The sequence below is a fragment of the Pelodiscus sinensis genome, chromosome 3 (genome assembly GCF_052426305.1).
Source record: "Pelodiscus sinensis isolate ZL-2025 chromosome 3, ASM5242630v1, whole genome shotgun sequence".
Classification (NCBI taxonomy): domain Eukaryota; kingdom Metazoa; phylum Chordata; order Testudines; family Trionychidae; genus Pelodiscus; species Pelodiscus sinensis.
This window is the reverse complement of record NC_143054.1, coordinates 155,626,750-155,642,522: the sequence shown is the minus strand read 5'-3', so window position 1 is coordinate 155,642,522 and position 15,773 is coordinate 155,626,750. Positions and strand designations below refer to the sequence as shown.

General features: G+C 45.7%; 1 protein-coding gene across 7 annotated transcripts in view; it reads right to left on the bottom strand.

Moving 5' to 3' along the window:
• MARK1 (microtubule affinity regulating kinase 1) overlaps positions 1-15,256 on the bottom strand; it is a 112,510-nt gene extending 97,254 nt beyond the window's left edge. For 2 of the 7 annotated variants that reach the window (XM_075925224.2, XM_075925225.2), the window contains exon 1: positions 14,781-15,256. In XM_075925224.2, the coding sequence (XP_075781339.1) occupies positions 14,781-14,831 (51 nt within the window). In that variant the 5' untranslated portion in view covers positions 14,832-15,256. Of the gene's footprint in view, positions 1-11,434; positions 11,557-14,780 lie in introns of those variants that run through there. The other 5 variants (XM_075925220.2, XM_075925221.2, XM_075925222.2 and 2 more) reach the window with 3 other exon arrangements.
• Between the last annotated feature and the right edge of the window lie 517 nt (positions 15,257-15,773).

Sequence of the window (15,773 nt, the reverse complement as noted above, 5' to 3'; positions counted from 1 at the left end):
TAGATTCCATCTAGGACACATCACACATCGATTGTTTATAGCCAGGCCCTAAAATACAACCAGATTTACTCCAATCCCACAGAAATAAACACCTAGAAGATCTTCATCAGGTATTCTTAAAACTTAAATACCCACCAGGGGAAGTGAAGAAACAGATTGACAGAGCCAGACAAGTCCCAGGAACCTATTTCTTCAAGTCAGGCCCAACAAGGAAAACAACAGAACATCCCCGGTCATCACCTGCAGCCCGCAGGTTAAATCCCTCTAGCGCATCACTGATAATCCACAACCTATCCTGGAAAATGATCCCTCACTCTCATAGGCCTTGGGAAACAGGCCAATCCTCGCCCATACAACTCTCTAACCTGAAGCAAATACTTCCTTGCAGCCACACATCACAATTCAGATACATTCACCCAGGAACTTACCCCTTCAACAAGCCCCATTGTCAACACAGTCCACATATCTACACAAATGGCACCGTCACAGGACCTAACCACATGAGCCATAACATCAGGGCCTCATACAACTACACATTCTCTAATGTGATAAATGCCATTAAGTGCCAGCAATGCCCCTCTGTCATGCATATTGACCAAACTGGACAGTCTCTACAACAAAGGACAAATGAACACAAATCAAACATCAGAAATGGTAACACATAAACCTGTAGGGGAATATTTTAACCTACCTGGGCCCTCAATGGATTTGAAAGTAGCCATTTCTTCTACTTTAGCAAAATAGAGCCACAAGTTCTATAGTCGTCACAGACGTTTTGTTGTGTGCTGCATGACTGCTTAGCACCAGAATTGAATTAAGGTCCTTTCTTATTACACTACAGGTTGAACCTCTCTAGTCCAGCACCCTTGGGACCCGACCAGTGCCAAACCAAGAAATTCACCAGACCAGGGGAGGTCAGTCTTGTCTAGCAGCATTATCAACACTTCAAATGCCTATCAGAAGACATTAACGGGTAAATTAGAGCTAAACAACAGCACAGAACACTGAGAACTAGGACTGGTGGTTGTAAACAAACTTTATGAGACTGCAGGAAACTTGGCCACACCCATGATAAATGGACATCCAGCTAACTAAAGTCATGCCAGGCAACAGATGTAGCTGGACCAGAGTGTGCCAGCCTACAGAGGTTTAACTTGTATTTTCATAGTGCTCTGTTTTATTTGTTTAAAAGACCAAGGTAAAATTAAATATTTTAGGTTTGTTTCTATGGATTGAAACATTAAATTATTTTAAAATTTAAATGCTACTTTTTCCTTTCATTAACATCCTTCATTTTGTTACGCTCCCATACATTAAACAAAGCAAATATAAACAAGTGGATTCTGCAATACAACTCAACTGCCTGAGCAGAAAATGCTGTTGACAGTTCTATATTGATCTGTGTTGGTATTTGTCTGCACTTACGAGTAAATTAAATATGCTTGCGTAATAAGCTTTCTATGGTGTTTCAATCAACGTCGATATCGATTAAGGATATAAAATCCTGTTTAATTGTTTAACTGGTTAAACACTACGTTTGACTGGTTATCTGAATAAAGGGGCGGCGGGCAGGCTGGAATGGCCCCCCGACTCAGGAAGGGGCTGTTCCAGCCCAACCCGGTGCAGCAGCCTCCTTTCCCCAGCAGGCAGGGAGCGGCTCCAGACACTACAGGTTAACCAGAACTGGTAAATACCACCCAATAAGGGTGATACAGACTGGTTAACTTTTAATATTAATATTTTCTATATGAAGTGCTATGAAATCATTTCTTATTAATTTATTTAGTGGGTTAAACAGATATTTCAGTTTTTAGGGAGATATCCATACTATTCAAGAAGGTTTTTTTAATTCAAGTTCTCTCTCATAATTTATACTACTTGCTTTTTTCAGAAGTTTAAGACAGTGAAATTGACTAGAAATTTACCAGAACAGAAGTGAAACTTGTTGATCCTCACACATTACCACAACACCGCAAAGCTGGGGTTTTAACCGGTGCAGAGACCACTTGGATGTAAAACATAAATGTTTCCATTTTCAAAACAATATTACAAACTGGTTAGGTATTTATAAGATAACTCAAAGGGCACACAAAAGGCTTTGCTCCCGATTAGTACTTAGGATATTAAATATTTGTTAATTAACTAAATCGAATAGTCAATGGAATTTCCACTGACAACTCAATTAGTCGATAAGTGGGGGCCTATTTGAAATCATGGGATGGTGGGCGGGCGGAGCCCGCCCACCTTCTAAAAGCCCCTCCCCAACCTTATGGGAGGGACACTGGACCCATGTTCAATTGATTGCTTGGGACAAATAATGACTAAAGGATCAAGAAGTGCGGGCTAGAGGTTCAAAATAAGGGAGCCGGATGAGGACACCGAGCAGAGAACCCCAGACAGCGCCCACTGCTCCTCAAAGCTGTCGATGGAGCCAGTGGACGCCGCCCAGAGGAACTCTGCCCGGATTCGTGACACGAGGGAGGAGCGGAAATAGGCCCCACAGTCGCAGAGAACCCCCTCGTCTAGCATCCTCCTCCTGCTATTAAAGATGGCAGCTTTCGCTAAGGCCAGGAGGAGGTTGACGAGGAGGTCTCGCGACTTTGTGGGGCCACGGATTGGGTGTGCATAAATAAAAAGGTGAGGGGAAAAGTGCAGCCAGAACCTCAATAAGAGGTTCTGGAGGAGCCGGAATAGGGGCTGCAACCTGGCGTATTCGAGGTAGGCGTGCGCCAGGTTCTCCCTCACGCCGCAAAAGGGGCAGGTGTCTGGGATAGGGGTGAACCGCGCCAAGTACACGCCCGTGCTCACGGCCCCGTGAAGGAGCCGCCAACTGATGTCCCCGACGGGCCGCGGGATTAAGTGGGGGTAAGAGCCCTCCAGACTAGCTCTCCTGGGACTGCTGCAGCTCTGCCTCTCCTGCACCGCAGACGCAGTGCTGCTTCCCCACCCCCAATGCCTCTGATACAGAGGCGGGGGGGGGGGCGGCGCAGGGAGAGGAGCAACTAGTCGAGTAGTCACATCCCTAATTAGTACTAAAAAAAATTACAAATCCTGTTGACTTCAGCAGAAGTTTCAAGTAGTCAAAATTCAGGAACAAAGTGAAAGTTTGCCAAATGAACAATAAGAAGTAGTTTGTACAATCCAGATCAGAACATTGCAGCAAGTCCAAAGATAGCAAAAACAAAAGAATTATGAAAAATTAAACCTTGGTAGGTGAATCAAGATGCAGCAAAAAGAGCAACTCATAACACTTGAAAGCTGCTAAAGAAAATGTATTTACTTCACCAGAAAAATTAATCTGTTATTTTATTATCTTATGTGTCCCACAATCACAATTAAGTGAACATCAAAGTGAAGGCAAATCATCTATCTTGATAGGACAAATAATTTTAGAACAAGACCCATCCCACTGTAGCATTTACAAACTGATGCACAGAAAATCTACTCAATATATTACGCGTAAACAGCCTTCTACTGATTTGGCACTACTGTATGCCATTCCTACTTGATTGTGTCTGGTTCATTGCCTTAAAGGTTAATTGTAGCCCTGCTGAATTTAACTGTGCAGAAGCCTATTACAATGAATGCAAACTATGTCCTTGGACAAAAGTAAACATTTTATTTTCCAGTTTGCACACACAAAACCCTAAAAAAATATTCCTCGTCTGTTCTCTCAGCTTTTGGATGCAAAATTAACCTACATAGGTCTTATACCTTTCAATGAAGCATCCTCATAATTATATTAAAGCTATAGTTACTGTATGTGTTAGGTCTTATTTATATAAATTAAGTTGAAAATAGCAGGACAGGAAACATGTCTTGCAAAAAGTACTATTTCAACAATTTGCAGTTTCTTACCTTAGTTTCCCTGGGACACCTGCCAAAATTATGCCTAATGTGCAATATCCTATCCAGTCTCAAAATTTAAAACTGACTTTCAGATAGTCTCAACATGTTGAAGACTTTTTTGCTAGTTATCTAGCCTGAGAAGACATCACACAGTATTATTCTTTGTAGCATTTAATTACAAGAAAAACGCGTATAGTTAAAATTGGAAATTTAACTTTAATATTGGATTGAAAAACTATCAAAAAACTTAATTTACAAACGGGGGAAGTGAAAGCAACTCTACAAATTAACTGCATCTGGTAGTAAAATGTTTCAGCGAGAGGCAAGATATGGAGAAAGGAATCAACATTGATTCTGTAACTTAAAATAGAAGAAAAACTATTAAGCTATTTTATGGCATAGATGTTTGTCTAACTTCCACTATAGCGAAGATTATAAAATAGTTTCTATTTTAACTTCTTGTTTTCACATGCCCATAACTTTCCCAAACATTCACCTTTTGCAATGAATCTTTTCATGCTTTACCACTGCCCAAAGGATTATACAGGCAGTCCCCGACTTACACGGATCCAACTTATGTCGGATCCGCACTTACGAACGGGGCTTTTCTCGCCCCGGAGCTCACAGGCGGCGGGACCGCCCAGAGCGCACTGGTCCCGCCACCGCGTCCTCCAGGGCGAGAAAAGCTGCTCCGGGTCTCCTGTAGTCAGCCTGTAGTCAGCCGCTGATCAGTTTCAGCAGCGGCTGAATCTGGAGCCAGTTCCGACTTACATACAAATTCAATTTAAGAACAAACCTATAGTCCCTATCTTGTACGTAACCCAGGGACTGCCTGTATTACATAGAGCAGAAGACACCTGGACAATTTTAAGAGTTTTAGCAAAATTCCTCCAGTAATTCTCAATTCTTGGAGAGAATAAAAAAAAAAAATCTGTACAGTGAAGTGTAGCTACATACTTAAAAAAAATAAAAACAATGGCTATAGCATAAGAGCCAGAGTTTGAAACCTGGCATTGAGGAGCAGTGTTTTCTGGTGAAAGGAGGTTGAGGAAACACACACTATGCAATTGAAAGACTGCTTGTGAACATTGCCAATGAAGTCACACTGTCTCAGGGACATCATGGCACGTTATACCTGCTTGCCCTGGCCATCAAACTGATACTCTTATGTCACTTCTAGGACAACTTTCACAAAGGGTATTTTAGGGCTTTGTTTGCACCTGCAAAATGAGTGGCGAGAGAGAGGAATTCTGATTGCACCTAGGAAGCTGCATGAGTATTACCAATAGTGGAAACAGTAGAGAAGACAAAGCAACAGCTCTCCAATGTGTCAGCAGTAAAATCACTTTGGTCTCATCTACATAATAGCTTCCACTTGCAGACATCAACCAGGACAAAAAACATGTGCAACTTATTACAGCACAAACACTCCCTTAAATTTTAATGAAACTGCAAACTCTTTAAAAAGACACAACTTCCTTAACTGCAGTGCCAGGAAAAAAAGGTGTAAATAGAATTACAAACGCATCAACAGCCTTGCTGGATTTTATAAAATTTTACAAATTCAGTAGTTTCATTTAAAAAGAAAGTTAAAACAAAATATTTTCTGTTTTCTATCACCATTACAAACATATAAAAACTAATTTCAACCAAATAATAGCAGCACAGGGAGGAACTAAACCCATTCACAATGAAGTGACTACTTTAAACAATAAGTTCGGAGCCTTAAAATGGTTAATTATTAAGAATATGCAAATCCGTTTCCCCCTTTTTAAAAAGGCAAAGGTATTAAATTCAAAAAGCTATATTTGTTTTTCTGGTTACATGCATAACCAATTTGTATTGGTTGTGAAATCACAATTTTCAGGATAAGAACACAAGCAAATTAATAATGCTATTACATTTGAACCTTAAAAGACAGTTAGAAAAATTAAGTGTGCACAATTTTTTTCCAACTTGCTTGAAAATTAAAACCTTTTTTCTACATAGTAAGAAATCAAAACATGTTTGACATGAGAATTGCTTGAAAAAGACATGAACTCAAGAACAGAATTTTGAAATGAAGTCCTTTAACAGAGAGGTCAGAAATTAAATGTTTATTCTCTATGTCCCATTAGTAGCCATATATAATTTAAATTAAAATCTAATTCAAACTGGTTGACATTAGTTTTTTTAACAACAAAGATGCTAACCTACATTTTAAAAGGTATCGCACATTCCATCTTAGGGAGGTTACTTATCGTTTAAAATGATAACTGGTTAAATGCTGGTTTAACTAATTAGCCATGGAGCAGCCCAGCTAGGCCTACCTTACCATAGACTGCTCCAGCTGGGGTAGGCCTGCTGCTGCACACCATAGATGGGGCATTGCTTTGGCGTGGGCACACCACGCTGAGGATTTGGCCAGGCTGGAGCAGCCCACTCAGCCCTGCCAGTTCACCAATTACCCATAAGCATCACCTGGCAAGCATGATGCTTAGCAGGTAATCAGTTAACCCTTTAATCACTATTTCATCTACAGTCTTTGTCCACAACTTTAAGTCCCGACAAATGTTTTTCCCCACAACATGGAAACGAAGGATGTTAAAATGCAGGAGTGGGGGGTTGTAGACATGTAACTGCTGAAATTTTCAGCAACAGGGAGGCAGCTCCCCGTGAGCACTGGCTCCCAGCTGCCCCCACTCCCTTCTGTAGTGCAGTGGGAGGGGACCCAGGTTCATCAGTTAATGATTTAAACATGTATACTATCACAGCCCTAATGGAAACCCACGCTGTAGATGCAACAATACTGTACAACTTTGACAAAACCAAAGAAGACATATAATTATCTCCAGCAGAAGTTTATGACAGTATTTTATGTTCCCATCCCCAAACCCTTTTTTTCAACCTAGTGACACACTTATATAACAGAGAAACAATCTGACAGAGATGATTTGGCCAATATTGACACCACTCCATCAAATAGTGAACAAACAAGATACAATGCACTTTTGAACCTGTAAGGCTCAGAAACCAGGCCATGCTCTTGCTTAAGGCAATGGAAGAAAGAATTCTTGTCAGGATATTTTCTCCCATGCCCCGTCTTCCCAAATCAAAACCATATGTTTCTATCATGTAAAGCAAATCCAAACAATAAAAATATTCTAACTATAGCACAGCTAATACTACTCCAGTTAACTCATCCCATGCTGTCTCCTTACCTCCCTCACTCCCCCCCTCCACTTTCAAAGTTTTATTCCTCTCCTCAGGTTTTTTTTTTAGCTTGAAGCTACAAAAATACTCATGCCTTCACTGTCTTCAAAAAGCCATCCTTGTCCCTACCTGCCTCTTCAGCTACTTGATTTTCCCCTTTATCTCATTCAACCTCCAAGCTTTAAGAGGAATCGCTCAAAAATCATAAAGTCACTTATTCTCCCCTATATCCTTTTTAAAACACCTCTCTGCAATCAATCTTTTCCACCCGGCATTAAACAGACAAGTTACAACTTCTCTGTTTCTTCTCAACTCTGTAAATTGTGTTCTCATCCTTCCATCCCACACTATTTTATGAACTTGTCACATGCTGCTTAACACTTACAGTGAAAGATCTCTGGGGCAGAGACTGGTATCTTTGTTATTTGTCTGTGTAGTACATGCACAATGGGGCATGTACTTGATTCGTGGTTGCATTTCCTAGCTGCTACCATAACACAAAAAACACTAAAAAGATTCAAAAGAACTCATCTGAAATTGACTATGGCATTCCAAAGAGTTCCCAGATTGGAAAGCTAAATGGCCTTTATTTCAGAAAGATAACTAAAGCGATTACTAGATTTACCAAAGCAAAGAGGAAAAGGCCAACTTCCACCAACACCCAATATTTTTGCCTTCTGTGGGACAAAAAGAACCAAACACACATAGAACTTCACAATAAATAATGGTATTTATAATGACTAGGGGGTAGTGCCCCCTGCTCACTACACTCACCAACCCCTGTCTGTGGGGGCTTTTAAGTCGGCTCCCCCCAGCATCCTCTCCTCTCCCACCTCCCTGCTGCCTCACTGTGAGAGGGGAGGAAGTGACTAGTGTTTCAACTATCCTATAAGCTTTTGCTGAACGGACAGTTGACTAGTCAATTAGTTGCTTACATCCCTAGGAGGCAGCCCCAGCCTCTCGGCGCCCCGCTCCCTGGCTGCTAGGGCCGTGCCAGTCACTTGACGTAAGCTCTCCCCTAGGTTGCCAGGGATAGCAGGGACCACACCAGACCCAGCCTCTCAACACCCCCAGACACTGGGGAGGTAAGGGCCAGAGGCCACGCCAGACCTGGCCACTGGAGAAGGGAGACAGTAGGCAAGGCCGGCTCTCCCCTCAGCCGCCGGGGAGAGCTGGGACCACGCCAGACCCAGCCTCTTGGCCCCCACCCAGCCACCAGGGAGAGGAGGGGAGGGCTGGGGGCCATGCCAGTCCCAGCCTCTCGGATGACCGCTGCCCATGTCCCCCATCTCTCTCCCCAGCTCCCAGGTCCCCCACCCTGGCTGCAACTCTGGCCCCTTGGTTCCCCCACCCCTTCCCAGTCACAGCCCATGCCTCTCAGCCCTCCCATGTCCCCCATCGGCCGCAATCAACCCAGGCCTCTCTGCCCCCCCACCTCCCTCTCCAGCCGTAGCCAGACTCAGCCTTGTGAAGGAGTGGGGGGGGGGGGCGTGGCAGCTCCTCGCTCATCCTGGCACGGAGTCTCGAGGCTTTCTCCTCTCCCCTTCCCCCATTGCCCCTCAGGAAGCCAGTGCTGGTCGGCTGGAGTGCTGGGCAGGCAGCAGCCTGAGCATTCCTGGCCCTGGCCCAAGGGAGCCAGAGATGACAGTTCTCCACTGGGCCTTGGTGTATCGGGGTCCTGAGCACAGCAAGGAGCCACTGCCACTGCCCCTTAGCCCTCCTGCAGTGGGTGGAATGTGCCCAGGCTAGGCTGCCAGGCGGCTTTGCCACACCAGTGTCTGGGGCAGGAAGGCCATGTAAAGGCAGAGCCTGTGGGACACCAGAGTGACGTCATGACATCACTCTGTTTTCCCACAGGAACATTTTTTAGATAGATTAGATAGATAGATTAGATATCTCCTCTTTTGCCTGTACCTCACCAAAATCAATTTCCAGCAATACTATGTGACATGACCTGAAGGGGAAACATTAGAAATAGTCCCTAAATTATTACTATCTTGATTCAAAAGAAGGAACTGTTGGTTCAAAGCTTCACTCACTCCAACCCCAGTAGAGCCAGGAAATTCTTATCTAAACTGATGAGCCCCCTGTTTCCAAATCCCTCAACACACTCAAGTTTTACCCATTGTGTACTAATTACACTTTATTATGAGGAGGTTTAACAAATAGTTACAAACATTAAGAAGAGGAACACAAGAAAATGTCTATTCTCATTCTTATCTTATCCCAATATCATTAAAAAAATCCTTTGATAATATGAATGAATATAATATAGTCAGTCTTCATCCTTCCTTTACCTCCTCAGAGTTCCCAAAAAGCATCTGAATGGAAGCAAAACTTCATTACTCATAATATATAAATTCATACAAACTTCTTAAATTTTGCCTCCTTTTCCTCCTAATTTATCAATCCATTCAGACTTAATTTTCCTAATCACATAGAGGTAGGTTCCTATTGAAAGTGTAATAAAATTTCTAATGATAAATATTTGTAGGAATATACAGTGGGACTGTTAAATCACGTATTGGAAAGTGTAGAGAACAGCTAAGAGAAAAGTCTTAGGACTTAACTGTATTATGCCCACATTCCACATACTGCACCAGCTCAAGGGCATCTATACCTCTCTGGAAGTGTCCATAACAGCACAGCAGAGTGCTAGGATCTTCTTGAAGAGCTCACAATACATTCTGTGCTGTTTTCAATAAGTATTATGGAATACTCCAGGGACTATGTGGAATAAGGGGGTCAATTTCCCATCTATCCTGAGGGGAAGGTCCATAATTCCTCAGGCAATTTATCCAACAACTCATCACAGGCTCCATTTCCAGGGTGGTTGGGTTTTTGTTTACAAAACATGCTGATTTTTTCTGATTCATCAAGGGCAATTTACAATGAATTTAGAAAAAATGAAAAGTGGCCAATGGTTTTCCAGAACCTTATTTAGAGTTCTAGATACATGTGGAGAAGTAAATGGATTTCTGATTGGAATCATCCACCAATAGGCTTCAGGATGCATGACAATGAACTGAATTTCACACAGAGGACCAGCACTTTTGAAAGAGTTCCATAAGCACTGGGTAGGACAGCTGTTTTCTGGGATGATCAGGAGTAGCTACAGAGCTTCCAGAAGCTTGCAAATGTACACTTAGGACATGGAAAACTTTCCTATTAAACCAAGAACTAAGCCTACTCACCAGGCCAAAGTGTTCATGCTTTCCATTAGGGCTATTAGATATCGGGTAATTGAATAGTTGAGTAACCACATGAATTCTTATCGGTTACTCGACTATTCTATAGTTCCTGGGTGTGGGGCCAGCAGCCAGTGTGCTCAGCCCCATTCCCAGGGAGCCATCTGCCATTCTGCGCTGCTGCTTCTATATCACAGACAGTAGTGTGGGGTGTCAAGTGGGAGTTGGTCCGCGAGAGGAGGCAGGGGACTTGGTCCATAACTGGAGCTCGGACCCCCTGCAGACAGAGGCTGCTCCATGGGAAGCAGAGCAGCCTCTATCCACAGGGAGTTCAGACCTGCTTCGCGGCAGCCCCCCGGCCTCCAACATACACTGCTGCCTCTAATAAGAGGCAGCAGCGCAGGGTGGGAGGAGCCAGTGCTGGGGGGAAATGGCTTTTAAGTCTGCTCCCCCCAGCACCAGCTCCTACTCTACTTCCCCTTCTTGATACAGAGGCAGCAAGGGAGATGAGGATGCTTGTAGTCAATAAGATTAACCAATAAGTCTATAATCAACTACATGTTGACATCCCTACTTTCCATCTTCCTTCGAATCATTGTTTTCCTTCTCAATGGTTCTGTGCTACCACATCACATACCCCACACTGCAGGGTCTCCAAACCCTCACACTCCTACTGACTACATTCTGTGTCCCAAATAAATGCCAGCCCCAACAAAAACAATCAATTCATTAATACTGTCCACTATGACAAACAAGAAAAATCAGTTAAGACTTTCTCCCACAGAACACATACTAAGTTAATTATGATTTTCTGCAAGCTAATGCTGGGCCGCCTCCTGCCCCCAGACAATACGAGTGATGACCCACCATAATAAACTCATTATGGGCAGCCCCATTTCCCTTCACAGTACGTCAGTTTATGTCAGCCTGATCCGCACAAGCTTCTACTGGAATGGTAGAAGAACCTTCCAAATTGAGAGCCCTAAATGGGAGAGGCAGGAAGCAGACCAGGAACAGGAGCAATGAGTCTCTGACCAGTCTTAATACTAATTTACTACTCTAGCAGAGGATTCCTGTATGAGGGCATCTACCAATACCATCTCAAGCACCAGCCTAGTGAAGGCACACAAAATGCTGTTCCCAGATGATTAGGGTAGGGGCCTCCTAAAACACAATCTACTCCTAAAAGCAGTAGCTACCCTTACCCCAACAGCAGTGATAGAAGAACAGCTTGTCTCTTTTTTCATGAGAACTCTCTGGTCACTCCTCCTTCATCTTCCTATATAACTTAATTACAGAATGGAAATATTTACAACTAATATGTACACACATTTTATGTATTTTTTTAACTTTCTACCTTTCCTTAAGGTTCACTTATAGCTGATACCAGTCATAGATGGATTGTTCAACAGTAAGGGATAGATAAATAATATTCATGTATGTTTTTACACTTGGGCTACAGCTAGTATTACTTGTCATGCCAGAAAAGTTTCACTGAATTATGTATATTAAAAAATGTAAAGACAGAACCATTAAGTTATGATAATTTATGTAAACACATGATCTTATTTCTCTTATCTTTGTCCTCCCTTCCCTACTGTCTGTCTCTTATTTCTTATTTAGACAGTGAACTCTTTGGAACAGGCACGATATCTACCTATGTGTTTATACAGTGTCAAGCACAATGAGGCCCAAATCTTAGTTAGGGTCTTTGTTTGCTACTGCAATAGAAATAAGAATGTATCTTATTCCCACCCACTTCCTACTAATCAGTTTCCTACTAATCATATCTGCCCACTAGAAACAATATGTGAAGACATAAGGCCAGATCTTATATACTGTCTCCATTTCCCCCCTATTCTTTCCATCACTTTCGTAATAGCTATTAATGATAGACACTTTCTAGACATATTTCTTGTTTTAGGTTTGCATTTGTCTATTCCATAGCCACCCCCCACACACAGTTTCATAACTCTTACACCACCACTGTTTATGTGCATAAAATGTCACTACTGGAAAAGATCATAAAGATATTTATATGCATCAAGTCAAATATTTTAAAACTTCTGAGTCACCCTACTCCCTCATACAACAAGTTTAACATTGAAAATATCCATCCCCATACAGTGGCCTGTATTATTTTAGACCTCTATTCTATAAGTAGGGCCTACCAAATTCAAGGTCCAAAATGGTCAATTTCATGGCTACAGGATTTGAAAATTAGGCTACGTCTAGACGACATGCCTCTGGCGACAGAGGCATGTAGATGAGGCTACCAGGGATAGGAAAATGAAGCGGCGATTTAAATAATCGCTGCTTCATTACATTTATATGGCTGCCGCACTGAGCCGATCAGCTGTTTGTCGGCTCAGCGCGGTAGTCTGGATGCGTGGGTGTCGACATCAAAGACATTTGTCGACCACCCAGGTATGCCTCCTGGGACGAGGTTTACCTGGGTGGTCGACAAATGCCTTTGATGTCGACACCCGCGCGTCCAGACTACTGCGCTGAGCCAACAAACAGCTGATCGGCTCAGCGCAGCAGCCATGTAAATTTAAATGAAGCATTTTCCTATGCCTGGTAGCCTCATCTACATGCCTCTGTTGCCAGAGGCATGTAGTCTAGACGTAGCCTTAGTAAATTTCACATTTTCAGATATTTAAATCTGAAATTTTACAGTATTGTAACTATGGTGGGCCTGACCCAAAAGGTGATGGAGGAGTCACAAACCTGTTCGGTGAGGTGGGGGTCCACAGAACTACAGTACTGTGCTGCCTTTAGAGCTCAACTCTGAAGACAGTAACCATTAAGCTTCCTGCAACCTCAGAAGGTTCCAGGAGGTGAAGGGTGGGTGTGAGCTCCCCCTCCCTTCCCTGAGAGCGGCAGTGTAGGGAAATGATAAGTCCTGTCCCTCCCCAGCCTAGACAGAGCTAGGAGTCTCCTGGCTGGGGCACTCCTAACAGCAGGGGGAGACAGGATTTCATAGAGAAGGACTTGTGTCTCTTCAAAAGACTGTGAAATTGATAGGGCCCTATCTGTAAGGCATCACTCTGACTGTAGACAAAGGAGGAAAGGGTCAAGGGACGTTTAAGAAGAGCACAAATGGAGATGCAGTTAAGTAATTCAGTGGACTAGTCATGGGGGTACAGCCTCTTTTAAAGGAACAAGATGCACCAAAGGAAATCCAGTAAGGGGAATGCATAGGACTACAAAGAGAGAGCAGTTCAACTTGGGGGACACAAGATAGGGTAATGTGCCCAGCCCATACAGAAAGCTCATAAAAGATATCCTGCCTCCAATGTATAGAGGGGTTAGAGAATATAAAAGCCTACAAAAGCCAGGAGAGGAAAAATGTGCAGCAAGAACTCCTCTCCAGAAATTTATACGCTAGAACAGTGTTTCCCAAATAGTGTTCCACGGAACCCTGGGGTTCCGCAAAGTGAAAATAAGGGTTCCACGAGAAAATTCTATTACAATAACATTTAATGATTTACCAATATTTTTGTACACATTAAATGTGATTTTTGTTTTCAAATATGGGCAATTAAACTAAATGTTGATCTCATGACCTTGTTTAACATTTGCTCATTGTTATCCTTACTTATTTGTGGTCTACTTTTTCAGCTCCATATAAAAAACTGTTCTTAGAGGTTCCACAAAATTCTTTCGAGTTTAAAAGGGTACCATAGTCAAATAAAATTGGGGAACACTGCACTAGAAGCACAACATCAGCAGAGCTGCACCGCTGCAGTGTGTCTGGTGAAGATGCTCTCTGCAGATGGGAGCACTCTTTTCCATCGGCATAATTACTCTGCCTCCAGGAGAGGCAGAAGCTGTATCTTGGGAGAGTATCTCCTCCTGACACAGCAGTGGTGTGGACAGTGCTTGTGTAACTTGTGTGGGTGCGGGAGCAGGCTTTCACATCCCAGAGTGATGCAAGCTAGAATGACTTAAGTGGTAGCACAGGCCTATCACAAGTGAAGGACATATCCAAACCCGACTGCCTATGTATGGAGGTGCTGCCTCTATCTTATGCACAGGGATAGTCCAACCCAACTTCAACCGACAAGGCGCAGGGCTAACTGTCCAGGTTGGCTGTGTGGAAGGGAGCTGACTAGCTCGGATGGGAGAGGAGCTCAGTCTGTCTCCAAGGTGCGAGCAGAGGGGCAGAAAGAGGGGGCGGCGGGGGAGGGTGCCTGGCTCAAGCAGGCGGGAGAGAGATGCCGAGCCAAGCAGAGGGGAAGAGCGGCGCTGGGCCTAGGAGGCAAGGCGGTGTGGGAATCCCAGGGGGTGGGGAGTGCTCAGCCCCTGGGGGAAGGGCTTGGCCAGAAGGAGGGGAGCCGGAGGACTAGGCGATCCGGGCCAACGCAGCCCTGGCACCAAAGAAGGGGGCCGGGCCCGCACGGAGCGACCCGGTGGGGCTTGGCGGGAGGCGGCGGCGGCCTACACGGGCGCTGGCTACCTGGCCTGGGGGCAGCCCGGGGACCAAAGCCGCGGCTGGGGGCGGGGGCCCGGGCGGCGGAGCGGAGCGCGGCGGGGGCCCGGACTCACGTTCTCGGTGTCCCTTTCGTTGACGGTGGGCAGCGGCGTGCGCGTGGACATCTTGCGGGCGGGCGGGCGGGCCCCGCGCCGGGGACGGGCCGCCCGGGAGTCCTAGGCCGCGGCGCTGCGGGGAGACCGGCTTCCCCCGCGGGAGGGCAGCGGGGGACGTGCCGCGGCGCCCGCCCCGCTAGGTTCCCGGGGCCATGGCCTCCTCCGCGCCCGGGCCGGGATCGGGGCAGCCCTGCGGCTGCGCCTCCTCCTGCTGCTGCTGCCCGTCCAGGTGAGCGGCCGGCAGCGCGCGGGGAGCCGGAGCTGCCTCCTCACCGCATCCGGCGGCGGCGGCTCCTCCTCCCCGCGGCTCTGCCCCTCCCAGCCCGCGCCGCGGGGCCCGGCCGGCCAAGGCACCGGCTCGCTGGCTGGATCCGGCCGCCTCCGCCGCCGCGCGGGGGGAGAGAAGCCGGCGGCTGCTAGTTCCGACGCGGGCGGGGGCAGCAAACGGGCGCTCAGCAGCGCGGGGTGGGCGGGCGCAGAGCAGCGCTGACGACAGGGCGGGGGCCGCGCTCCCTCATTCATTGCAGGCCCCGGCTCTGTCCCCCCTGCTGGCCGCCCGCGCGGGGTCTCGCCTTGGCCGAGCCGTGGCAGAGCTCGGGCCTGCGGGTCGGGAAGGGTTAGTTCTGCCCCAGCTTGCAGGCGCGCCGCTCCCGAGGGGGCACTTCACACCCTGGGGCTCGGGGAGCAGGACAAGCCGCTCGGGTCTGTGCAATGGGACTGACTCAGGCCCCGACGGGTGGTTGCTACTTCGGATGATCAGGGCTCGGACGAGGGACAGTAACGATCACTGAGGTTCGGGTATATATGAGATTTGGCGTTCCATGGCCAGGGGAACGGACTGATGGGGATAAAGCGAGGTTCAGGTAGCCCCTCTGTGCCTGGGGGACCAAGAGGAATCCACATGCTTGGATGCGATTCCCCTCTAAGAGGAGTCAACACTGCTACATTAAG